Below are 26752 nucleotides of genomic sequence, written 5' to 3'. Positions count from 1 at the left end.
ACGGAAGCAAACAAATTTCGTCACCTAAGAGTGTTTAAGACGACAAATTTTATTCTTGTCAGCATAAGTTCGTCGCTTAAAGTATTTGGGCAACGAATGTCATTGTTTGTTGCCTTTGTGACTTTAAAGTGACGAACTTTCAATTGTAGTGACGACATTATTTAGTTGTCGTTGAAGTGTAAAAATGGTGTAGTGAACTCAACCTACTTATTACGGATACCCGTTTCCAACTCCTTTAACCCATTTAATATGTATATACTGTGCAATTTTGCATAAAATAAACAATTAAAACAAAGATTTAAACAAAATAACAAAATAATTTATATTATTACCTATATTATAGTTCAAAATGAGTAAAGATTTATTTAAACCGTATTACAGATGATGCTACTTTTTTAAAAAATTGGTTGCGTATGTTTTATTTAATTTATAATTTTTGCTTGATTTAATATTAATCATATCATGTGGGTTAATTTCGTGTTAGCGGGTTGACCCATGGTTGTCCCGATTATTAAATGGGTCATGACAGGTTAAACCGTCATTGACTTGCTTTCTAATCGTGCGGGTTCAACTCGCTTTATTTCGTGCGGGTTTCGAGACGTCAGAATAAATATATTTAATGTCTTTTTTCTTCCTCTTTCCATTATATATATATATCTCCAATTTTTTTACCTTCATGAACTTGATTTGTTTATCTGCAGCTCGATCTAAAATCACGAAGCCTTGTGTTTGATGTTTAATTTAAATGTTCGAACTATATATGTGTGTCCACTTGGTAGCGCCTCTTGAAAAACGAGTGGTTGCATGAAAATGAAATACGAAGCTCGATCATTAGTGAAGCACCTATGGAGTTGAGTTTCGTTGTGACCACTAATTATATAAATGCTAGCTAATACTTACGAAAATGAGCTTTTAACATGAAATAGGATAAATTGTCTACCAGTCAGTTCCTTAAAACTACCAAGTACGTTCTAGCCAGAATTGATGTCTGAAAATTAGTCCCCCGGCCCTAAACACTTGATGAGGTTTCAAAAAGAAAGAAAATAGAAACAAGAACAAGAATAAGAACACGAAATATACAGCACGCCGAAGAACCTCATTCCCTTCATGGCACCCAACTTAATCCAGATCGAATGCAGAGATAAACATTTGGATAAGCCGGCTTCACTGAAACTAGCCAAATTCCCTGATAATTAGCAAACTCAGTAATAGAAATATCTCACATTTATCTTAATATAAGAAAAAAGACAGCAATATATATTAATTTTAAGAACTAGCTCATCAGTTTTTCTTTTTTCCTTTCTGGAAAACTCATTAGGGTTAATGCATTAGTGGCACAATATCAATCAAGCTTATCAGATGTAGTTAAAAAACAAAGAGAAAAGGTTAAAAAGTAAGGGTAGATCGATCAATTATGTTTTGCTTTGTGTCTTTGTGATATGACATGTACGTAGGTTTTATTCTGACAATCGTTCATGGAAAGTTGAAGCTTTAGCGAGCTACAGAAAATCTTTACTCGAGAGAAAGATCTATCACTCGTGACTCTGGAAGCTCCGTACAGGCAGCCAAAGTATAAGTTAAAACCACAAAAAGGAAAATGTGATTGATAATATAAAAACAAAAAGATGAGACCCAAATTTTGTACTCCAGGTCATGGCTCATGACTGCCTTCACAGTCCACTCTATGTGACCATGCAAGACTCTGTGTCAGAAAATTTTCCATTAAAATTTGAAACCAGAAAACCAACGTATACCAAAAGACAAGCCTGATAAGGTGCACAGTACAAAGCTAGCTGTCAGTATTTACGACACAATTACCAAAGTAAACTAACTCGAAGATAATTAATTTTCACTAATTCTCACGTACCTGATCTCACACAGTATTTTTGTTCACTGAAAATTCCCACTTCCTCCAAAAGATTGGGTTGACGGTGCAGCATTGCTCTCTGAATCCAAGGAGCTCATATGCTCGATCTGAGTTTGTTGCTGGCCACCGCTCATGCTCCTAACAATCTGACCAACGCCGAGAAAATCCCTAGTTAACCTATCAGACGCGGGTCCGATGCTCACCGCCGGCAACTTCGGCTCCCCCCTACGTCCAACGTCATGAAAACCACTGCCAAATGACCCGGTTCCGAAAATGGAGGAGCTCCCTCCAGCAGCGAAAGAGTTCATCAGGTCTTGGAGGTTGTTTTCGTTTTCACTGTCACCACCAAAAATGCCGCCTAAATTGGCGGGAACAAGGGAGGCTGCCGCGGCTGTGGGGCGTTCAGATTTTGTCGAGGAAGTGCTGCCGAAGCTTCTTAGGAGCGAGGCAGAAGTGTTGTTGCTCGAAGTACTTGACCCCATTTGAGCCGCTTTCTGAAGCAGCGCGGTGGCGGACATGTGAGAGACGGCTGCACCTGCTGCCTGATGGTTGTTTTGTACTTGAGAACTGTAAAGTGAAGGAACATTGCCGGAGCTTATGTGATCACCACCGCCTCCTCCCATCATGTGACTAGAGAAGAGACTCGACCCACCTTCGCCTCCAGCTCCACCGCCATTATTGTTGTATTGGTGATCTGGATGAAGTAGTAGATTAGTATTGCTAGCACCACTGGCACTGTTTCTGTTGTGGCTATTGCTGCTGTTTGTTAAGAAAGGTAGGTTGAACATATTGCCTCCTGAGGAAGAGTTGTTGTTCTGATGATCAGAAAATTGCATGAGTCCATGGAATTGTTTGCTCTGAAGCTGTTCTTGATCGTGATGGTATTGCTGGCTAGACTGGTCTTGATTAATGAAGAAGGGTCCCGAAGATTGGGGCGGACGAAACGACGATCCCATTGAAGGAGGAGAAAGGAGATGATCGAACTGTCCGGTCCGGGCATTGCCGCCGCCGCCGAGTCGTAGGATGTCGGCAGCCGCTGAGTGGTTGTTGGGGTGATGATGGTGATCAATGTTAGGGCCCACAACTTCTTGTTGATGGTGATGATGAGATAAGGCTAGGCCAGTGTTGCTAGTACCTCCATATAAGTTGCTGCCTATGGGTTGATGTCTTGCACTTTCCTGAGCCAGTGCATCACAGAAGGCCCTATGAGTGATAAAACTGTCCCTCCTGCTTTCATAAATCAAAGAAAGCCAGTGATTGGATGCTTCCATCATCTTTCATGGTAAACTAGGTTAAACATTTTCTGAATAGAAGTCATGTCTAAATATTACACTAACTTAGAATATGTACGGTGCACTCGGACATCATTATTGGCCGGAAAATTAAAGTGACTTTTTCCATGTAAATCTCAATGGACCCACTAGGCTTCAAATAATTCATAAGACAGCTACGGTTAGTATTACTATCACTAAAATGGTAACCCCATTTAATACCTATGTGAGTTTGATTTTAGTGTTTACCACATATGAAATATATGGGTAGTAAATCTTCAGAAAGATATGGAAATGGAAGTAGCTGAATCAAAACCCTAATGTGAAGGCTGGAACTCAAAGAGTAGAGATATTTAATGACTCTATGTCATATATATACTACGGTTGGGTGGGTAATGCAGAAAGAAGCTAAGAAGGTAGCTATAGTTTGCAGAACGAAGTTAACTAGCTAAATCCTGATCAGATACAAAAATATATTGAAAGAGTGAATTTTTCCGAAATGTGAGAAATTTATCTGAATCAAATCTACCATCAAGAACAACCATTTGAGATTGAACACATTTAAAATCTAACAAATGGCATTTTAAGTACGTTCGTCCGATGAAATGTAACTAATCATAAACACATTTTAAGTCAACATTATCCTTAAATAATCAATACACAACATAGAATGTCTGTATTTTCCCCATTTCAAATTTAATTATTCCTCAACACAATTGACCAGTTTAAAACAAGTTCAGAGAGAGAGAGAGAGAGAGACGCCATAGCTTGGCCAGCTTAAACTAGCGAGCGTTATGAAAGATGATGATGATGGTAAAATTGAAGGAAGGAGAGCCCGAAAGAGCAGAGTAATAATGTTCACATTTGGCCAACTCAGAAGAGAACAAATTAACATTGACTGTAACAGAAAGCACCACTATTACCACTTAGGATCATACATGGCATAACAACACGTGAGTACGATCGTGAAAGCTAAGCTAATTTCAGAGAGAAAGAGAGGGAAGAGGCGAGAGCGGTGCTTCCGATGTAAAACAAAAGAAAGGAAACGAAAATGAACTAGTACAAGTACTACTGCTTACTGTGCTTCCCTTTTCTTTTTCTTTTGTTTTTGTTTCTGGGGTATCATGAATGAATGAACGACTGGACTGGACTGGACTGGACATGTAATGCCAGAAACCCCCGAAAAAAAAAATGGACATGTAATGTAACCTGAAACCACTACGACCATGCCAGTTTCAAGAAATCATTCACGTGCGAGCATGTTTTGCTGCCATTTCCTAATACAATTTAAATCGGAAAAGTTTGAGAACAAAAAATAAAATGAGAGAAAGAGAGGACCCTTTTCGAGAAGAGAAAATGAACTCCTACTATAAGCGTGAAACATTAGCTTCTTTCTCTTCTCTTATCACTCGGGGAATCTAAATCCTAAATGAAGAACACACAAAAAAAAAATTCACTGATGCTGCTGCAGCTTCGATATGATTATTCATATGTTTAACGCGAAAATGAGCTAAACGCCTTAACTCAAGTCTCTGAAAAATTGATGCTTTACCTGGAGAAAAGAGTACCGCAGTCACAGCGGTACTCCCGAGTACCGCAAGTCTTAGAATGCGCCTTCCAGTCGGACTGAACCGCGTATCGCTTGGAGCACTTCTCACATTTCCACTTCTTCTCCCCGTGCTTTCTGTAGAAGTGCTTTTTGATTCCGGTGAGATCACCGAGGGCGCGAGAAGGGTCATGGTGGACGCAGGTGGGCTCGGGGCACAGGTAGACCTTGCGTTTGGGTTCTTTTGTAGTCTTCTGCTTTAGCTTCCAAGGCAGGTTGTGTCCTCTTCTGTGGAGCTGTAGGTTCTGCTCCCTTTGGAACCCTTTGTTGCATACCTCACATATGAACCTGTTTGTTGCCATTAGGGTCTTGGGAGATAGTGCTATCACTTCCGCTTCTGGATCTGTATGAAAAATGACAAACAACAAGACTTTTAATTAGAACTCAAAAAAAAATAGTTTCAAATTTATTAATCACAACACGAAATGCTACAAGACAATATCATCATATATTTATACGAAACTCATGTGTTGTATCGATCCCATTTCAATCCCAACAAGCTATAGTGCTTCTGATTAGCTTTTAGCTAGGGTTCCTTTCACGGAAATGAACAATTCAATCGATTATCAGATGATGTTCTTTTGGTTTTGTTGCGTAAAAGAAACGTAAGGAAAAAACAAAATCGGATACTTGCTTGGTGTTCCAGGTTGGTTTCTCCTCTTCTTCTGCGGTGGCGGTGCTGGAGGCGCGGCGGCTGTGGATGATGTTGGTGTGCAGCTGGAATGCTGCTGTAGCTTCATCATGTTTTGCTCTTCTTCTCTAATTCCGAAAAGTGAAGAAGAAGATGCAGCCATCTTTCTTTTCTTGCTGAATTGTTTCTCTTGGCCGACCCTTATAAATCTAAAAGATTCTAGAAGAACCCCACAAGCAATTTTTAGTCAGAACTGCAGCTCAGCATAAATCTTATCCAAAGATTCCAAAAGAGAGTACTAAGAGATTGGTAGGATGGTAGAGAGCTTTTGGATTAGTATAAAAACAAACAACAGGCCTTGAAACTCATTAATACTAGGCAACTGTTTTGAAGGATGCTAGAAGAGTTGTAGAATAGGAAGGAGAGAAAGGAATCAACTCCATAGCTGGTTTTGATGTTTTGTTTCTTCTCTTTCTTCCTGTGCTGGTTTAAATGAAAAATTCTCAGAGCAAGGAGATGTTTGTTATGGTTTCTTTGATTTGTTGTCATGCACATAAACTAACACATATACACAGCATACATTTTATTTTATTTTAATTCAAATTCATTTAATTCTCCGTTCTCTAATTTCCAGAATTTAACTGGAGTTTTTTCCTCCAGAAATTAAAATACAAATTGAAATTTGAATTGAGAGAGAGGAGCTGAGGCCTACAGGTCGGTACGGTGGACCCAAACAAATTGCGCAAAACGACATTGTATGGTGCGTGAGATGAGCATGAAGCAGCTCTCTCTCTCTCTCTCTCTCTCTCTCATTTCTCTCATTTTCGTATCTTCTTACCTAGATCCAGACAAACCAGCCCACATCACCCTTCTCCCAAGTGGACCTAAGCTAGCTAGCTCCCTCGAGCTCACAGGCACAGTAAAAAATAAGAAACTAAACCTAACCCGCAAGTAAAAATTATTGATACTAGTTTTGTGTATAGAACAAGAACACCTGAAGGTGCACTGACATGAACTTGTTTGCTGAAATTCAGCTTAAGCTATCAGAGTGAGCAGCAGTACTCGTAAACATGATATGTGCTCGGAACCCTACTAGGTCTGCTTCACTACTTGCATATAATTGGTTTGCTCTTCGCTGGCCTCTCTTATACTGTCAGTTACATCGATCTGGCCCATGCATGAAAGGCCGGTTTAGTCATTGATTATAATTCATTTCGGTAATTAAGTAAATAAACTATGACCTATGATTTCAATTAAGGACCTAATATTCCAATTAACTCAACCACTATCGTTAAACAATTACATGGAAAAATCATTTTTAACATTTACACTACCAAATCAGTTGCCATCATCACCAACCCTACTGCTTATTCCATACCATGCGTCACAGCTCGCTTACTATGCAGCAAATCCAGAGAAAACTAATTGATGTCTAGTTTTGATGAGTGTTAATTAGTGCTGAACGTACAAGATCTTATATACTCTTTTTTTTTTTGGAATCTGATGCTTGATTTGAATGATTGTTTCGACCCATCTTCTGCTAGGTTTTTGGATCCTGAGCTGGTTTTCGAAATTGGAATGACAGTTTTCATTCCAAGCCAGCCGAAAACCTTTTTTCTCATAAAAGAAAGTTAGCAGAAGATTTGTCATTCTTAAAAACAATGACAGCTTAACTATAACCATGCACATCACTATCATATGTGTCATTCTGAGAATATGATTGAGGATGTACATAATATTCTTCATTTCTTTGGGTGGGTTATTATATGGGACCTGAGTCCTAGCCTGAGGATTATTAGTAACCACTAAACGTACATGTCCTTTATATAAGCGCTGCAGATGATTAATTATGTTGCCCATATCCTAATGGGAGGTTCTCATTTGGCCATAGTACTGTTTGTATTGCTTAATGCAAAAGAATACCTAAAACGAGTAAGAGATAGATTTCTTTCATCAGCACCTCTCATTATTTTAAACTTCGGCATGTATGATATATAGTCTACATGCCTTGAATGTAAATATCATATTTATTCATATATATATATATATATATATATATATATATATAGAGGTCTTAGACTCTTAGTTTTGAATTCCCAAAAGGTGGTTTGTTGATTATTGTTGCTAATTATTCATGCAAGTGACAACTACTTCTTGTGAACGCGTCAATATTGCATCACCCCTTGTTTGATGAAAGGTGTTGGATATAACCATGTAACTGTAACTCTCTTCTGTATACCATCTTGTTCTTATACAAGACTAGTTGGATGTAGTAGTGAATGCCTTCTTTGCTCCCAAATTATATATAATATTAATATTAATTTTATAATTCTTCAGAATGGTTTTCAAATAATTAAAACCACAGATGAATTGTCAAAACAAGATGCACATATGCGTGTCAAACTGTCCGGCAAGAAAACATCCAACGACTAGATATAAATATATGCAATGCATGTCTACACATAACCGATCAGATGTATATACAGCAGCAAGTGTATAATATATATACTACAATAGTAAACTCTAAAACTCCAAGCCCTAATAAATAGATGATTTCAGTTACATGCAGAGTTCGAGAATATATATGTAGAATCGTGGAAACCCAACAAAGCAGACTTGAATTAAGGAAAACCTTGGTGTAGTTGGTGAATGGTGAGAGCTATAAAGCTGGGCAGCCAAGAGAGGACCAGACCAGAGAGACCTTATATTAAGTGACAATACAGAATGACGCTGTTCCGAACACGATGATGATGATGCTTCATTTGGAAGTTTACTAAGAGCCTGGTAATCTGCATGCGATTTCAACAACAGTCGGCGTTTTGGTGTTTAGGTTTTATCATAACCTCCATCTATTCATGTTTATTAAATTACCGGTCTGCGTTTTACCTATTGACTTATTGACGTTGCTGTGGATTTTTCCATATGGTCAAATAGTTTAGTAGTGGTGAGTCGGTCATACCGTTTTGAACTATTTATTGCCTTTTTGGGAATTTGAGAGAAGACCCTGGATTTAGGGCTTTAAGGGTTTGAATCGTCAGCCAAGTCCAAACGTTTTTACATTTCTATTCTTTTTATTTTATTCTCTTGGGCCCAAATGACCTGGGTTACAATATAGGAAATCATATTGTGTGAAGTGGAAGAGAATAACAGCTAGCTATTCTTAGCATGAGATTAAAAAAAAGAGTTGGCTACTATCTGTCATCCATATATATGTAGATTCGTATTACATATGATTTCAGTGATGTGTGATGTTATGAAGATCAGAGTGATGAATTTGAAACAGTATGGAAGTTATACAAAAGGGAGGGTTCATCAGCCCTAGATTGAAGAAACAGAACGTTGAATTTGGATTGTTTTGGGAATTCCTATAGGTATGATCAAGTGCATATTGTCCAAGCATGTAGCTCAGTAGCTGTAAGGCATGAGAGTGACAGATTGCAACTTTGCAACAGCCAACAGGTTATTGTGTTCAATGAGGGACTAATCGATCGATTATAATGAGTCGGGACTCACATAATTGATCATTTTTACTGTCTTCTTTTATGTTTTAGGAAATCGTGAACATATTTTGTAAGAGACTGCATTTTTGATAGAATCATACTCTATTAATATTGAGAATTTTTTAATAAATTATACTAAGATTGAGAGTGATAAATTGGAGAATTCGTGCGTAGTTAAATCATATGATTATCATTATAACACCCCGTCACGTCCAATAACATGTTTGAGACACGTCCAATCATGTCAAAAGCTCGAACCCTAAACTAGTTGCTCGAACAAGTAATTCCATATCTGAGAATTATGAAGATCGACATCAGATGCAACTTGCAGATAGAAGAGTCGGCTTGATTAATACGTCATTCAAGGTTAAGTGAAGCTATCCACAAAAACCCCAAACTATACTGATAGTAACATTTTCATAGTAAATAGTTTTACCTCATACTTTTCCGCATAGTAATAATAGCTCATTTTTACCTCAATTTTGACTCATCAATGCCCATAGAACTGGCAGTACTTCACTCTCAGCTTCACCTTCATCCTCAGAAGCCTCCCGCCCAATCTCCCATTCCCTTAACTCCAATGAAACCCTAGCAACCTTCTCCCATGGAGTTTCATTCATTCACAACTCTCCGGCCATCTCCTCCCTGCTCCTATCCTCCGAGCAGCCCCCTCCTCTCCTACAAATGCTCGTTCCGTCGCCGGAGAAGACTCAATTTCCGCCGCAGCAAGCTGTCCTCTCTTCGGATAACGGCGACCGCGGCAAGAAACATCAACGGAGCCGCCGATGTGGACTGTGAAGTGAATCGCGACGAGTTTTGGGGGAACTCCGAGTTCGTTGAAGTCATCGGCATCGGAAGCCGCAACGACGCCGTTTTCGACTTCTGTATGGAATCGCCGTTCCAGTTTTCGTCCCTGCGATTCTGGTAAAGCTTATTGTTTGATTAGATTGTAATACATGTGCTTAGAAATGAAGCAAGTCATTGTTTGCCAGTAGTGATTGGATTTTGGTGCAGGAATATTGTCATTAAGGACTCAATGAAGGCACAATTACAACGGCGGATCGTCGGGAAAGGTGCATTGCCTGTCTTTGTAGTAGTGATCACAAAATTGATAGCTGCGTTGTGTTATGGATTTGTGTTACTTATTGTCTGTTTTGTTTATGCTTGTAGATGTAGCTCCGATAGTGTTTGAAGCGCCGATGGCTTCAAATTCGTGCGCAAAGGCTGTTATACTTGTTTGTACATTTCTTACCAATTACTTATGTTTATGAGTATGATTTATGTGCTGTTAAGTTTGCTTTATCAATCATTAAGGGAGTGTACCTGTTTATGTCGAGCATTTTTCCATCCTCAGCCTTTTATGAGTTCATCAATGTGCTTTGGCAACTTGCTGACGCCTCTTTGTTTTGGTGCTGAGATGTACGAGTCTTATCTGTTACTTTTCTGTATAGGTGGCAAGTGCAGGATATGGCTTGGATCTCACGACAGCAATTGATATACTCAAAGCTATAAGATCTGCAAATGGGTTTGTGGTTACTATTATCATGAAACCATTCAGCTTTGAAGGACAGAGACGCCAAGATGAGGTAATGCTTGGGGAGGTAGTGTTCCATGACTAGCCTTTCTGATTGATTAGATTAGCATAGATGATGTAATGTTGAATCTGATTTGCAGGCGAAAAATCTCATCGAGAAATTTCAGGAGCACACAAATTTACTTATTAGTGAGTTGTATTACATTTCCTTCTTCTTCTTTTTTGAACCCCCCTTGTAATTTAGAACAATTTCAGAACCAGTTTTTTCAGCAACACCATTAAGTAGTGCATAATGTTGCTTCTCTTCACATGCAGGTCTTGATACTGACATGTTACTGAAAAAGGACTTGGTAACTTTAGACGAGGCTGTCAAGACTGCAAATAACGCTGTTTTAATGGCAATAACTGCTGTATATGTTCTAACATCTGTAAGCATACTTCTTCCATATATTTGGTTCTCTCTGAGTTAATAGTAGCCTCAATCTCACTTAATTATTTTTGGTGCATTCTCAGGATATACACAGAAAATTTATCGTTGCATCCCACTATGAAGTGAAAAGAATAGAAGTTTCAGAAGTAATGCAAGTAAGTGTTCATACTGATTTACTTTGCTAGCTAAAATTAGATTTATTATGTTGCATCTTACTTTCATGATCAACTTTATATTTTAAAAAGTTCTGTCTCTGTAAGTTATAAGAATGTGTTCTCTCCTTTGTACTTTTTAACAAGGCTAATGCAACCATGTACAGGTTTTGGAAAGATATAAGGAAGCGAAAATTGGATTTGGTGCTGGCTACAACATCGAAACTTCTATTTTAAGATCCATGTATGACTGCCCTTTCCTGACTGTGGGTGTAAAGGTATGATCAAATTGGACACAAATTGATTACTTATCTATTTATCCCTTACCTTAGTAGTGATATAGACTTCTTCCTCTTTTCTGTGTCATATAGTTCTGTATTTGAATTTTGGAATTTATTTATTATTTGAATATCTTCTATCATCCCATTTGCATACTTATGAGTATGAGATCCCCCAAAAGCTCCTGTTTTGTATTTGTTAACCAATTTTCTATTCCTTTCCTGTTTTTCCCAACTTTTAACGACATTGGATTTTGTTCTTTTATATTCATTTTCTTTCCTTTTTCTGTTGCACAGGACTTGGATGGAATGATTTTATGCATTGTTGCAAGTTCAGGTGCTATTGAGGACAGTGATGTACAGGAGATTTTGCGTACTTTGCGTCAAACTACAGAATATGAAGGAGAAATCTTAATTTCTGCAATTCGTGAACCCAGTCTAGAGCCCAACCTGCTAGTCACAACAGTCTTTATCTTAGGGTAACCTTGTTACTTTGCACCTCATATTCAGTAATGATTTTGTACTCACTGCCTTTGAATTAAAAGTTTTAATAATTTCTTCATGACATATCTTGACTTGTGTGCTAACGGAAATTTTATGCGGTTACAGTTTTGCCGAAAAGCAGGTCTCTCAGAAAAGTAGCATATTGTCTGGGTTGGCTCACCATTTTCCGTTCATTTTCAATCTATTTAGTAAACACCAACCGCAAACAAATGACACTCAGAAAAATCGTGCACTTCAAAATGCTCTTCCTAAAGAGACAGATTCCCCAGATTATAATGAGCTGGCAAATATAAATGCTGTTGATGATAAATCTAAAGATTTTAACAATTACTCTGAAGAACCTCAGACAGGAACCAACAACAATTATAATGAATTCCACATTTCCAGGTTTACTTGAGATCTCTCTTTCCATTTAGTTCTCTTGAATTTTGTTCTGCTCTGATATATATTGTGTACTTATTTTCTGTTTGGTGCTGTTATAATAGTGGATCTGAGCAAGCTGGTATTGAATCGTCTGATTTATATGATCCAATAGTAAAAGGTAGCACAACTGTTACATTTTTTCTCTAAAATATAAATTTCCACTTACCATTCTCAAACCAGTCTTTGCACTTACTAATTACTACCCAAAATGCAATGCAGAAACTCATGTGTTCCAAAGGCAACCACTTGCGAGTTGGAACTTTGGGAATGAGCATCAGATTGCAAAGGATTGGGGGAAAGAGATGGGTGGTGAAGATGGAGCTACTCTGATGCTTGATAACCTGAGTATCTTCTGTCTTCCAGTTGGTGTGAAGTCTCCTGAAGAGTTGAAAGACAATGTCTCATTTCCCACTCAAAAGTCAGGAAAAAATAAGGATGATGTCAAAGTACAACCAGTTGTGAATGTAAGCACGTCGTCTTGGAGTTCAATGAATGACACAAGTCTTGAGGCAGTGAAAGAATTTTATAATACAGCATCAGCTCTGGTTAAAGGAAAAGATGCTGAAATTCACAAGCAACGGAATATCTCTGTTCGTGCAGCATCCATGCTGGTAATCTGCCATTGTGAATACATATGCTGTAATTCATTGTAACGTTTATAAGGATATTCTTAAGACATAGGAGGCTGTGTATAATGTACATTGTTGTTTACTTCTATACTTAGAATTCACATGAGTATTTAAGTTTGGTTACCTTTTATTCATTCAGGAAGCAGAACGGGATTCACCAAAAAAGTGGAGTCCTGTGGTGGAGATGCAGTACAGAGGAGGGATTTACAAAGGACGGTGCCAAGGAGGTCTTCCTGAAGGAAAGGTACTTGCCTAACCTTTTACCAGTGTCAGTGGGGTCAAAATAGATTTCTGTGAGGACACTGTAATCAAATTTTGGTCTGTACAAGATAAATTGAACTTTAATCCTGGAAAAATTTCCTCAGGGTCGTCTGGTTCTTGGAGATGGAAGCATCTATGATGGTATGTGGCGCTATGGAAAAAGATCGGGTCTGGGTACATTCTACTTCAGTAATGGGGATGCGTTCCAGGGATCATGGAGGGATGATGTCATACATGGCAAGGTAATTTCTTATATGTAACAGTGGATTGGCAGGTGTATTTATCTTTATTTTATTAAGAGAATGATCTAATATGGAAATTATTCACCTCACTCATAACATGCTAAAATGATATATCTCCAAAGAGGTAACCCTAGGCATACTAATGCCGTGAGTAACAGACTTCCTTCCGATCGTAGAACTCCATACCTCCACAGCCATCATTCTGAGTATATTGTTTCTATGGTCGTATGTGCATGTATAGGGTTGGCTTTATTTTCACACTGGGGACCGATGGTTTGCAAACTTCTGGAAAGGAAAGGCCAACGGTGAGAGCCGCTTTTACTCAGAGTCTGGTGATGTCTTCTTTGGCAATTTTCAAGATGGTTGGCGACATGGTCAGTTCATTTGCATCGATGTTGATGGAAGGAGGTTTGTGTGTTTCTTATGACTTCATTTCCCCTCTTCTAAATGATTCTGAGAATCTGATTGATATCTGTGTTGGCTCTGTCCTCACAGGTTTATTGAGAATTGGGATCAAGGTGTTATTGTAAGCCGTAAATTGGACTCTGATAATGGTGATGGCTAAAGAGTCTGTTTGTAATTATCTTGTAAATCGCCCAAGGGGAAGTGAATTATCGGCATTTGGTCGTTTCCCTGGCTACTTTACCAGCTTGTTTTTGGCTAAACAGTGTACTTGTAATTATCTTGTAAATTGACTTGAAGGGGAAGTGAATTCGCATTTCTATTTTCTTTCCCTGCTGCAAGTACCAGCCATTTGTTTTGGTCTGATGTAAGCTACAAGGTAGCCCCTTGAAACTTGAAACTCTATCCCCAGCTTACCATCAAAGACCAGATGCAGGAGGCTTATGTGTTGGCCTTACCGCAAGAATATATAGATTGAGAAGATAAAGAATGAGCCGCATGTGTTTACAAATGTGGAGCAACTTGTTATTTATTGACCGTTAAGAAGTTTTGATACCTAGGCCATGCTGAACATACTACTGCTACAACTAAACCTTCGAGATCCACTAGATCAATGATTAGCGACCAATAGTAGATTTCTTGTACAGGGCTAGTCTGGAGTCTAAATGGTTCTTACTCTCAAATAGCAGCTTTCCTGTACTCACTAAACTTTACCACGCCCCAACGAATGCATGGTTTGCGATCAATTCTTTCCTTTTTCCAACTTTTTGAAACACCTTTCAAATCTTCTGATAATTGAAGACCTGCCAAAATATGGAGGTCCAGGGATTCGAAACTGGAAACCACCTGTGGAGTAGCTTCAAAATCTATTTATGCCTCAATTCACGCTACCGAACTCTCTTCAGTGTCACTCTCCGGTTCTTCCAAACCAGGTTGAGTGTCACTCTCTGGTGCATCATAGTGACGGAGAGAATCAAGACTGGAATGAAACAAAAAAAAAAGCAAATTAAAAACTATGTTCAAATCTTTGTATAATGCTATAAAGGATTCAAGTTTTCTAAAAGATGAAGGCATCCAACTAGAAATTTAACTTGTCTTACCTGCAATTCTGTGGAACCGCCCATGGAAATATGAAAGCTCTCTTCAATCTTGGTGGCAGGGATGAAAATTCTTTCCAGTCCTGAACCAATATTGTAAGGTCGTGAAGCTTGCTGTCAAGGCCAAAACAACAATTCGCATGCATTGTGCAAACTTCATTTAAATCTCTACTAGGTTCACAAAATCCACCAAAGAATGCAGTGTCGAGGAACTTCATTCTCAATCCAATATTCAAGGTGGAGTTATCAAACTTGATCATATTGAGAACATCCTGATCATGGAGTCCAGGGAAGGTTTCACGGGAAGCATACCAATGTTTGTAGAATTCTATTGACCTGTTATTAGACTTCACATAGTTAAACCCTCCATTAGGTTTATTCTGCAAATCATCGGAGCTGCCCAAGAAATGATCACATGCAATCTGAAAATCTGCCTCGGAATAAAACCGCGGAAACGGATCCCTGAACCACATAATATCAGCATCCTGGAGGAGCAAAGACCAAGCATGAAGGCATTGAATAAAAGAAAAAGGGAAACCAAGTATATCGAAAACCAGAACTGAAAGGGAATACTTTTGCATTCAATATTTGATTCTTGTAATGAGATCAGCACGTGAACTAATGAAGCATGTAATTCAACTCCAAAAAGTTTCTCATTTGAAACATAGAAACTCATCCTCATTACATACTTTTTGGGTTGCATTGATTAAAGATAGAATTCACATTGATGCCAAACAACGGTGAGAAGCTTACTACTTGACATGAAAAGACAGAGGCCTATATATATTTCAGTCACACATGCACATGAGATACAATGCAATAAGTAATTCTGTTCCACAAAGCTAAATACAGAGGGTGATTGAGTCTGAAATCTAATTCGTATCAAACAGATTCATGCACAAATGATCCAATAATTGATTAAATCAACAGGATGCAGAAGAGATTACCGTGAAAACAAAATTGAACCCCATCTCAAGAACAGAGCGGAGAAAATCAATCCTAGCCCACATCATCTTCAAGTATTTAGGGGTCATGAAGTACGCCTCCTCACGAAAATCTACTCCCTCAGTGTGAAGAGCAAAGCAATGAGTATGTATCTGCAAACAACGCCGGTATGCCTTTTGATCCAAGGCAATGATAACCAAATGATTCAAGAGCCTACGAGTGCCAACTCCAATCCTAAAGCTCTCAAGGAAAAGATCAATAATCGAATTCGGAGCTGCCCATGCTTCATTCAACGTCGTCAAGATCACCGTGTTGTCTTCCATTGCAGCATCCATCAGAACCTCTTCGATCCCACGTTCCTCACCAACCTACACACACACAAGTTTCCATCAAACTATGCAGCATTGACCTAATTTGCACACACATTTGTACACAACCTCATGAATTTCGTACCGAAATGAAGATAAAAAATCACAACACAACGCACAATGTTCCTCATATAACTACACATACAATGGATATAAATCTATGAAATTAAAGCTAATTTGCACCTACATTGCTTAAATTGAAACAGTTTGAACCAAAATTCAGAAAATAAAGAGCGATTCTTGAAATTACAATGTGCATACAATCAAAGGTAGAATTAGAAATCGGAGTGGAAACAGTTAGGGACTCACCGGCGGGGAATAAAAGGCGGTGAAGGAAGGAGAGGGATAAGGAGAGAAGCGGTGGAGAAAGCGGAGGGCGTCGGAGTCTCGGTAGAGGAGCAAGCAACAGAGGAAGACGGCGAGGAAGAAGAGGAACCGCCGGACGAACGCAACGGATTCCGGCAACATGTGGGCGTCTCTGCGGAAATCACGCTTGACTGGAGCCGCCGGTAGTCGGCGCCGGTGTGAACGCATCAAAGACGGTCACGGTTTGGGAATCTGGCATGGTTTCTATCTCTGACACTGAAGTGAGTGACTGAAGGACCGTAAAGAGAGGCCCAAGGTAACTATATTTTCCTCTTATTAGCTGCTATCGTATTTTTTATATATCACCGATTATTTAGGAAACAAATTTGTTGTCAAGCCCCCATGCCCCACACTTTAAGTAATTATCAAGTGTATTTTATAATACTATGGTTATAAATTTACTTAGGGTAGTGGACATAAGGTGAACATAATAGAGGTGAGTGACAAATTTATTTCCGATTATTTAACGCATAAAGTTGGTCAATCTACCTGACATGGAAGTATGGAACTCTCGTTACCTCCCACAATATCGTCTGTAATTTAAAGAGGTATTTAAATCTTCTATTAATAAAATAAGAATGAGAATTGACATGTTGACCAGTTAAATTATTAAAATTCTTAAATTTTCCAAAGTTTATTAAACTTTATTTCTCTTTATCTATTATTGAATGGACATAATGGTAAATTATACACTCTAAATCCAAACACAGGAGAATCAAGTCATTTTAAAAGAGTGAAGATTATCAGGCACACGCGTGAGTACGGCCATTCCGCTCGCGAATACTAGTTCTTGTAATTGTGGTGGAGAGTCATCATCGTTCAAATACACATTGTGTGTATTGAATTCATGAAATTGTGGAATGATTTAATCTGGTTTTGTTGGGATACAGTCATTACACCCAAACCATTTTGGTGGATCTTGATTTGTATACCAACTAATCGAGTGTTACTAATCTTACAAAGTGATTGAGTGGTGTCAGATACAAAATCTTACAAAGCCGAATTTGATTCACAAAATCTTAAAAAACAACACCCCTATTTGGAATATAAATTCCGAAGCAAATATAAACCGTAAATACTTTGATGACATTAACGGGGTGAAACGGCCGTTAGTATTTGCAGTTGCAGTCGAGAGCGAGGGAAATAAGCCGTAACTTTCGCGCGGTGATTCGGTTTTCGTCAGAGTCGATTATCGTTACCGGCCACTCTGCTCCTAACTGTTTTTGATCAATTCATCATCTTCGATCTTCGTGACTCACCAGCTCAATCACACTCTCAGTGCTTCTGCGATCCAAGGTTCTTTTCGTCTTTTCTCATCACCTCACAACATCCCAATTTCCAGTTCAATTCACTGAATCCTCAACTTTTTCCGGTTCATTTCTAGATCGGATTGAATATGATGCCAAATTTATACTGAGACCAACAAAACAAGAGTTAAATTTCATCGATTTTTTTATCGGGATCAATGTCCACTCCGGTGCCTCCCGGGCCAGCTAGACCCGGTAATCCTCCACCAAACCCTAATTACAACCCCAATCCTCAATCCTTATCTGATAACATGCAAAATTTGAATCTGAATCGCCCGCCGCCGCCGTCGATGCCTATGAATCCCCCTAGACCTTCAACGACGCCGTTTACGGCGCCATTTTCTAGGCCCGGCCCTCCTCCTCCTCCGGTACGACCTGGACCGCCTTCATTTCCTCCCGGCCCGCCTGTCGGTCAAAGTCAACCTCCTCCACTTGGCTACAGACCTCCTCATCCTCCTCCTGCCGGTAATTTCCCGCCGAACCGCCAAATGGCACCGCCTCCGCCGCCGCCAGGTGGCCGTCCCGGCGGCATGGCGCCTCCTCCGATGAGTACCGGTCCGGTTGGGCCTCCTCCACTAGGTTCTGTGATGAATAATGGTCCCCGGAATTTTCCGCAGGGAGGTTTGCCACGGTTTCCTCCTCCGGCTGGGATTGCATCACAACCGCCTCCGCCGCCGCCTCTGGGAGCTCCAACAGGAATGGCAGCACCTCGGGCGCCACCGCAGCCGCAAACAATGCATGCTCTTTTGGGAGGTTCACCTCCTAGTGCTGCTAGTCCTAGTCCTCCGGTGCAACTCCAGCAGCGGTCACCGTTTGCAGGAACACCCCAACCTCCTCCAGTTTCGCAACCTTGGTCAATGCAGCCCAATCAAGTAAGTTTCGGAGATTCTTACTCTTATTTGGTTGCCAAATATTGTAGATTTTCATTATTTGAGAGTTGAAATGTGTTCAATGTGTAGTAGCTCTTCAATTAATAGCTTAGTCGTGAAATGCTCTTTACAAGAAGGTAATGCTTATGAATCATAGAATGTGTGTATTTCTTCAATTTTCACACGTAATTTGATTGAACATTTTTTGAATTGCTTTAGGGGCCTCCGCCTCCGCCGATTTCCCAATCTCAGCAAGCACCTGGAATGTTTGGAGTGCCACCACCCTTGCCAAATCAGTCTATGACTGCCATATCGCATGCTGTGGGTCAAACTGGAGCCCCAGTGGCAGGTCCGTCAAAGATTGATCCTAATCAAATTCCCCGACCCGCTCCAGATTCCTCTGTGGTTCTGCATGAAACTTGGCAAGGCAATCAGGCCAACCCTCCTCCGGTATTTCTGATTTGATTTGTGATTTCTCAAATTTAGTTATAGTCTTCGGCACTTCATTTTCTTCTTCTTCAATATTTGAATATTTTCATTATTTTGTATGTGTGTGCTGTTATCTTGTCAAGTAATTAGTCACTTCTTGCTAATGTAATTTCATTTTTTAAGCCTGCTACAAGCGATTACATTGTCAGAGACACTGGAAACTGCAGTCCACGTAATATGAGGTGCACTATCAATCAGGTATATAGAAATTACTAACAAAAATAATAATTTGTTATTCGTTTGTTGAGTCCAGTTTGATCTCTGAAAAGTTCATTATTTGAACTTAATTTTGTTTACTTGTTTGCATTCTGTTTTAACAGATACCATGCACCTCTGATCTCTTGACAACATCAGGGATGCAGTTGGCTCTGTTGGTCCAACCCTTGGCCCTTCCTCATCCTTCTGAAGAGCCCGTACAAGTAATGCATTAACATTATATAGATATACTTTTCTGTGACACTGGATCATGGTGGATGTAAGCTTAGTTGCCTGTTTGTCAGGGGGTCATGATTCTGAAGGATGATCCAACTTTTGGAATTACTCCATCTTTGCTAGCATTTGGATTACATATTTAGTTTTCTTACTTGATAAATTTTTTCTTGTTGTAGGTTGTTGATTTAGGTGAAAGTGGTCCTCTTCGTTGTTCACGTTGCAAAGGCTATGTTAATCCTTTCATGAAGTTCATTGATCAGGGAAGGCAGTTCATCTGCAACTTGTGTGGTAAGTTTTATTGTTGTCCTTATTTGTTATATACCTTGTAGCGCGCTCACACGCACACATTTTCAGAAGTACATATATGTACAACTTGTGTGGTAATTAACTTGGTACAATTTTTATTACATTTGTTTTCGAAATATGGATTTTTTTTGTATAGGGTATGCTGAAAGTCATGTAGTCATCTGAATAACTACAGCTTAATGGCATCCAGAATGGTTTCGTCTAAACAAATAAATAGTCTTTTATTGTCATTGATAGCATGTGGACTTGACTGTTTATTGCATCATGAATTGGTTTACAGGGTTCACTGATGAGACTCCCCGTGACTACCACTGCAATCTTGGTCCAGATGGTAGGCGTAGAGATGCTGATGATAGACCTGAACTTTGTAGAGGAATGGTGGAATTTGTTGCTCCAAAAGAATACATGGTTAGTTTTCTGACAGGATTTTTCAGGTTTAGATCATGCTGTCCTGAGAATGCATCGCCAACTGCCTATTGTTTTTCTTTGTCTGTAATCTGGTTTTGTTGTCTAAGTTTCAAGGTGGCCGACTGGCAATTATTTCCCTGTGATGTCTTATTGCTTTTAATTGGCTTAGTGGTTTATTGTATTAATGTTACCAGCAGTGTTACTTATTTATTATGTTCTAGGTGCGCGATCCAATGCTGGCTGTGTATTTCTTCCTTGTTGATGTATCCATGAACGCCATACAAACTGGAGCAACTGCCGCTGCATGCACTGCAATTAGTCAAGTTATTTCAGATCTTCCTGTAAGTTTCATGCCTAATAAAGGAGTGCGGAATTATGTCTTATAGAGTATACTTGTGACTTTAATGTTGCTGCTTTTTTATTTTTAGATCTATTATACTCCTCTCTCATCAGTCAGCATCTCTCTATATAAAGGTTCTTACAACCACATTCTTGGGTGGGGGGTTATTTAGCCTCTGATGTAATTGATAATTCTTTTATTACAGGAAGGTCCTCGGACAAAGGTGGGAATTGCAACATTTGACTGTACAATTCACTTTTATAATTTGAAACGTGCATTACAACAGGTATAATATATGGTGTTGTTACAGTTACTGTACCATATCAGAATAAATTTTGTCACTCATGCACATATCTAAAATGTTGCTTTCTGAAATTTTCTTTTCTTTAATATGTTCTGTAGCCATTGATGCTCATTGTTCCTGATATACAAGATGTTTATACTCCTCTGGAGACTGATGTAATTGTTCAGCTTTCTGAGGTAAGCTTCAAATTTTAGGATATATGTAATATGTTTGCCATCCTGGATCAAAGGCTCTCATGTTTTGACATACATCCAAATATCTTACAATTGATTTCTCAGTTATTTATTATGTGATACAGTGCCGTCAGCATTTAGATCTCCTACTTGATAGCATCCCTACCATGTTTCAAACGAACAAAACAGCTGACTCAGCCTTCGGGGCTGCAGTCAAGGTACATAACATTACCCATATTCTCCTGCTTCTGATCTTAGTCAGCTAAAACTGGTGTGAGACAGCAAAAATGTAAAATTGGAGTTCTTGCTATGGATTAATTACTTAATGCATTTTTCTAATGCTTTCACCCTTTGCATTCTATTCTCCAGGCTGCATTCTTGGCAATGAAAAGTAATGGAGGAAAACTTTTGGTATTTCAGTCAGGCAAGTTCAGAGATATTTGTCTTGTAGTCTTACGAACATGCTCTTACAACCATGCATTTTATCAACCTTAGGGGAATTTATAAACTTTTTGCAACATCCTCTTCATCCAAATACTTCTAAAGCATATGTATCTTGTTCATTTCATAAGGATTTTCTTATTTCACTTGTGACCTAAGTAGTGTTTGGACAATAGATCATTCAACATTTTTTGATAAATTAGGCAATGCTGTCTACAGTATTGCCATCTATTGGGACTGGAGCCCTTTCTGCTAGAGAGGCTGAAGGAAGAACTAATACTTCTACTGGTGAGAAGGTATGGATATTTAGCTTTTATTTGTTGAACCTTTTAGTTTTTGGTAGTGGTTGTACTAAATTCCAAATAGTTATATAATTTCAGACGGTAGCTTGGAAATGTTAGAACATTAGTTCTATCTATCTATCTCCATTTTTTGTACTGTTCCTTCATCATATCTCTTCCGCGTTCACAAGCACAAATTTTTCCAGATATTGTTCTTATCTGAATGTTTGTTACTTAGGAGGCCCATAAATTACTTCAACCAGCCGATAAGACATTAGAATCAATGGCAATGGAACTTGCTGAGTATCAGGTAAGTTTTTAACGATTCTGTTGATATTTGTAGATGCTGATGAGGATATTTATTGGGCCAATTGTTTTTGCCTTGATGTATCACAGGTTTGTGTAGATATTTTTATCACCACACAGACTTACATGGACATAGCTTCGATCTCTGTCATCCCAAGAATTACTGGCGGACAGGTATATAAAATGTCCGTTCTTGCATTCCAGTTTATTTGATATTGGGGTTACTCATTAATTCCAGGGTTTGGAATTCAATAAGTGGCGGTAGCCATGATTTTTGTAGAGGTAAATTTGGCGTGCTTCAGGGTTTGACTTTGCTGGTTTTCCTATTTGTTCCAGATCTATTATTATTACCCTTTCTCTGCTGTTACCGACCCTGCAAAGATCTACAATGATCTTAGATGGAATATCACAAGGCCTTTAGGTTTTGAAGCAGTGATGCGTGTGCGATGCAGCCAGGTAAATTTTTATTAATTTGCACACTTTCTCACCCTCACCTTTATAGTCACAATGAAGTCTATACTTATAATTTGCTCCGTACTCTGCTGAGTATCTTTTGTCTTTGTTAACCTATTGAAGGGTCTCCAAGTTAACGAGTATCACGGGAACTTCTGCAAGCGCATTCCTACGGACGTTGACCTACCGGGGGTTTGTCATATCTTCTGAACACCAGTGCAAATTCATTTTTGTGACCATAATGCATTAAGTGCTTTGAAAGAATGCATTGTCTTTAAGTTTTGTCCACTATGGGACTAGGTTTATACATGAATTAAGTCACTTTTTTTTCCTTGACTGTTTAATCTCAGTTACTGGTTTGTGTTTTTCTTTCTCTTAGTGTGTCTGAATTATATTTGTATTATCTATATGTTATTTTTTTCATATGGTAACATGAGCCTTATATTTTTTGTTGTATTACCTGGTCTAGGAAACCATAACTATTTCTTGCTTGTGCAGATTGACTCCGATAAAACAATTATGGTAACCATAAAACATGATGACAAATTGCAGGACGGCTCAGAATGTGTGTTTCAGGTATATATTTTGAAGGCGAAATAATTGGAACTTTAATTAAACTTTCATGAAATAAACAACTATTCAACATTATTGTTCGTTCCAATGTTCAGTGTGCGCTTCTGTACACTACTATGTACGGCCAAAGAAGGATTCGAGTGTTAACTCTTGCCCTACCATGCACAAGTATGCTTAATAATCTTTTCCGCACAGCTGATTTGGATACTCAGTTTGCTTGTATCTTGAAGCAAGGTATTTAGATCCATAGTTGCTTGTATCAATTTTTTTCTAAAGCATGAGTTTGGAATGACTATTTACTTGTGGTGCACTGACTCTGCAGAAGTGCCTATATTTATCACTTAAATGTCATTGTACTTCTTATCATGGTTTTTGGTGGGACATGATCTTTATAGTATATTTTCTCATTATTCATTGCAGCGGCTAATGAAATCCCTTCTACCCCACTCCTGCAAGTCCGTGAACGATTGACTGACCGTTGCATCAACGTTCTCTGTTCTTATCGTAAATTTTGTGCTACAGTGACATCAAGTGGACAGCTTATTCTTCCAGAAACGCTGAAGCTTCTACCTCTATACATCCTTGGTATCTTCCTTTATACTTACACGTAGTTTATATTATATAGTTTATTGCAGGTTTCATGTTTTATGTAACAGATTTATGAAAGCTGATGTGACTTCTTTCGCCAAATTTTTTTTGCGAACTGGTGTTATTTGAAAGAACTAAGTGTTAGAGCTGCTGGATCATTGTTGAAGAAAGCTAACTTCTGAGACCTGATTACTAATAAAAGTTAATTACAGAGATTCAATTGAAAATTGAGGGATCCATTCGGTCATTTCCTTGGCATTCTGTTTTTTTAATTGTTTTCTTGAGGCATATCTTGTTCTTTTGCAATGCCTGGACTATATTAAGCAAACTCTTTGATTAACATTTAAGCAGTCTCTTACAAGTCCGTTCATGTTTTGATAACTGTGTTTCCTTTACCTCCTCTTTCCTCAGCTTTAACAAAAAGTACAGGATTGCGATCTTCTGGAAAAATTGATGACCGATCTTTTTGGATCAATTATGTGTCCTCTATTTCCACTGCTTTAGCAATAGCACTTGTTTATCCACGGATGCTGGCAATCCACAACCTCAATTGTAAGGTCTGAAGTAGTCCAATATTGTTACCTTTTTTATATATACACCACAGACACCCATCGTCTACTTGCTTCCAGATCATACTCATAAGTCTTAACAGCTTTAGTAATTTTTTGTCAATCACTCAATTGACAGGATGATGCATCTCTCTGTCCTCCTGCAATTCCACTTTCTAGTGAGCATATCAGTGATGAGGGAATTTATCTTCTCGAGAACGGAGAGGATTGCCTAATTTATGTAGGGAACTCTGTTGATACAGATATCTTGAACAAGCTGTTTGGAATTTCATCAGTTGATGAAATTCCTAATCAGGTACATTTCATGAATAATGTAACAAGTTATTATTTTATAGTGGTGTCTATACATTATTGTTGGATAATGCCATGAACCTTTCCTTAATTCACAAATCCCAGGAGTTGAACTCCTTGATGAAGACCTGAACATAATTCTTATGATTTAGCTAGGTTTGGTGATCGCTAATCATTTTGAATTATAACTGTGATTAATTATTGTACTATTGGAGGAAAAAAAATTAAAGGCATAAACTATACAGTATATGTCTGGATCTGAATATGTCATACTGAAGATCTATCTTCTATGTACACAAGATGATTGACATGGGTTTCAAGACCATTTTATACATGAGAATGAGTTGTATGCTTCGATATTCATTTCCAAGTTATATCATATGGAAATTTTGGTCTAATGGCTAATTCTCTTTGTGCAGTTTGTCTTGCAGCAGCATGACAATCCATTGTCAAAGAAACTAAATGATCTGATAAATGAGATACGACGCCAAAGATGTTCCTACCTCCGGTATGTATCTATATCTCTTTACTTCTGGTACTTTATTTCTTCTCTATATCACTAGGGGCCACCCATCACCCAGGTGGTAGTCGCCCTCATTCTGCAAGGATTTTCATGGTCTTAGACGTGGCAACCTGCTGCTCTTTACTTTCTTACCAGAACGAAAAAATCAGACAAATATGTCTTACTTTCTTTCATTACATAATGTCCCAACGAATTGCAGTTAATTAATATTCATTGTTTTCTTCCAGCTTGAAGTTATGCAAGAAGGGAGATCCGTCAGGTCAGTCTTTTAGAAAATGCTTTTACATACAACATCTGCTTCTTGGTGACTATTTGATTTATCAACTTTCAACGGTACCCAGGTCGTTCTTGTTGCATCATAGTTCCTTTTTATTAAGATTGTGTCAGTCAGTTCGTTTATTGGGCATTAATAAATAACTAAATTAGAAATAAATGTGAAGATATGAACCAACTGGATGAATATAACTGAGCAAGGTAACGGCATAATGTTCAATCACCTAATGTATGCAAGGAACCGTGCTTGTGCCTCTTGTTTTGTCATCACTGTTAAACTGATATCAGAGTAAAGGAGGGTAACTCTGTCTGATCAGTGTAACATCTGATCTCATAAAGTAATTTGTATTGGATGTCAGCAGTTGATGCATTTATTTCATTCTTTCCCCAGGGATGCTTTTCTTCTCCTATATCGTCGAAGACAAGAGCTTGAATGGCCTCTCATATGTTGAGTTCCTGATACATATCCATCGGCAAATTCAAATGAAAATGTGATCACTTAGCTTCTTCAGTTTTGTTGCGAGTTTTGATTGATACGCTCCTGCTTGGGCCATCGGAGAAGTTCAGCTCCTTGCTGCTCAGATGAACACCTTGCCCTCCGCTAATTAATCACTAGTGCAGTGAAAAAGTGCAGCTGAGTTATTTACCAAAGAAAGCCGAAAAATTTTGGTGTGAGGATTTTGCTTGGTTTGATCACTAGATTTTAGTAAATGTGGACAAATACAAGGATTCATATCCTAGCCTCTACTAAAAATGCTGGCATTTTGTACAACCTATTTCACCTCCTGCCTCATTATTTTTCTTTTCTATGTCCTTTGTATTGCATTATAGTTATTGTTCATCTTGTATAGGCCACAATCAAACACCTCCAGTCTTCACAAACATCACAATGGTTATTGAAATAAGCTTTCAGTGGCCAAGTTTGATGGCTTTTTCTCACGTTATCATTCAAAAACAATCTTATAGACCCCTGGAAGCCAACATCATAATAATTGTCACTTCGATATCTTCACTCAAAATCATTAAAATCACTCAAATTTGTGGATAAGCACACGATTTTTTCGCTAAAATTTCATGTTTCTATTTTCTAACCAAAATTTCCACACTTTTAGATTATGATTTCTAAACACCTCTCGAATCAACGAAACTCAAAAATCTCAACTCAATTATTTTACACGATTTTTCAAAGATAATTTCTGGAAAATACGTTTTCCCAAAAAAAAAACCTGTCGAAAGGGAAAAAGCCCAAAACAAAAGCCCAGGCCTTCGGCCTTTATTTGTACATAAAAAAGCCCATCTGTTATGGAAGGTATAAACAAA

The 26752-nt window shown here is 38.5% G+C and overlaps 4 protein-coding genes across 9 annotated transcripts; 2 read left to right on the top strand and 2 right to left on the bottom strand.

Moving 5' to 3' along the window:
* Positions 1–986: 986 nt before the first annotated feature.
* On the bottom strand, positions 987–5892 carry LOC126789961 (protein indeterminate-domain 5, chloroplastic). Of its 4 annotated transcripts, none has more exons than XM_050516057.1 (4): positions 5379–5892; positions 4691–5087; positions 1868–3094; positions 987–1186 (listed from the first exon to the last, which is right to left on the bottom strand). In XM_050516057.1, the coding sequence occupies exons 1-3, from the start codon at positions 5536–5538 to the stop codon at positions 1891–1893; spliced, it is 1761 nt and encodes a 586-aa protein (XP_050372014.1). In that variant the 5' UTR covers positions 5539–5892; the 3' UTR covers positions 987–1186; positions 1868–1890. The 4 variants fall into 4 exon arrangements, with proteins under 4 accessions (XP_050372014.1, XP_050372015.1, XP_050372016.1 ...); XM_050516058.1 differs by having other exon boundaries at positions 987–1173; XM_050516059.1 differs by having other exon boundaries at positions 987–1167.
* A 3520-nt stretch (positions 5893–9412) lies between these two features.
* LOC126789960 (protein ACCUMULATION AND REPLICATION OF CHLOROPLASTS 3, chloroplastic) lies at positions 9413–14061 on the top strand. Its single transcript, XM_050516056.1, has 16 exons — positions 9413–9799; positions 9890–9948; positions 10046–10110; positions 10327–10461; positions 10550–10598; positions 10725–10837; positions 10923–10994; positions 11159–11269; positions 11567–11748; positions 11879–12160; positions 12259–12314; positions 12416–12807; positions 12965–13069; positions 13191–13328; positions 13570–13736; positions 13824–14061. Exons 1-16 carry the CDS (start codon positions 9480–9482, stop codon positions 13891–13893), a joined length of 2316 nt encoding a protein of 771 aa, XP_050372013.1. The 5' UTR covers positions 9413–9479; the 3' UTR covers positions 13894–14061.
* A 149-nt stretch (positions 14062–14210) lies between these two features.
* LOC126789962 (uncharacterized protein At4g15970) lies at positions 14211–16707 on the bottom strand. Its single transcript, XM_050516061.1, has 4 exons — positions 16450–16707; positions 15775–16140; positions 14831–15312; positions 14211–14709 (listed from the first exon to the last, which is right to left on the bottom strand). Exons 1-4 carry the CDS (start codon positions 16672–16674, stop codon positions 14613–14615), a joined length of 1170 nt encoding a protein of 389 aa, XP_050372018.1. The 5' UTR covers positions 16675–16707; the 3' UTR covers positions 14211–14612.
* Positions 16708–17626: 919 nt separating this feature from the next.
* Positions 17627–26371, top strand: LOC126790263 (protein transport protein Sec24-like At4g32640). 3 transcript variants are annotated; one of them, XM_050516435.1, is made up of 25 exons: positions 17627–17802; positions 17891–18685; positions 18902–19132; positions 19295–19369; positions 19492–19590; positions 19780–19891; positions 20190–20317; positions 20539–20658; positions 20863–20943; positions 21060–21137; positions 21260–21352; positions 21504–21558; positions 21795–21871; positions 22095–22166; positions 22253–22336; positions 22499–22618; positions 22739–22807; positions 23114–23191; positions 23284–23422; positions 23609–23773; positions 24188–24333; positions 24464–24640; positions 25056–25144; positions 25387–25418; positions 25824–26371. In XM_050516435.1, the coding sequence occupies exons 2-25, from the start codon at positions 17972–17974 to the stop codon at positions 25925–25927; spliced, it is 3138 nt and encodes a 1045-aa protein (XP_050372392.1). In that variant the 5' UTR covers positions 17627–17802; positions 17891–17971; the 3' UTR covers positions 25928–26371. The 3 variants fall into 3 exon arrangements, with proteins under 3 accessions (XP_050372392.1, XP_050372391.1, XP_050372393.1); XM_050516434.1 differs by having other exon boundaries at positions 17627–18685; XM_050516436.1 differs by lacking the exons at positions 25056–25144; positions 25387–25418; positions 25824–26371 and having other exon boundaries at positions 17627–18685; positions 24188–24328; positions 24464–24612.
* The last annotated feature ends 381 nt before the right edge of the window (positions 26372–26752 follow it).

This window comes from Argentina anserina, chromosome 4 (assembly GCF_933775445.1).
Source record: "Argentina anserina chromosome 4, drPotAnse1.1, whole genome shotgun sequence".
Taxonomy (NCBI): domain Eukaryota; kingdom Viridiplantae; phylum Streptophyta; class Magnoliopsida; order Rosales; family Rosaceae; genus Argentina; species Argentina anserina.
Note: the sequence above shows the minus strand (reverse complement) of the source record. Positions and strands in the feature narration are given on the sequence as shown.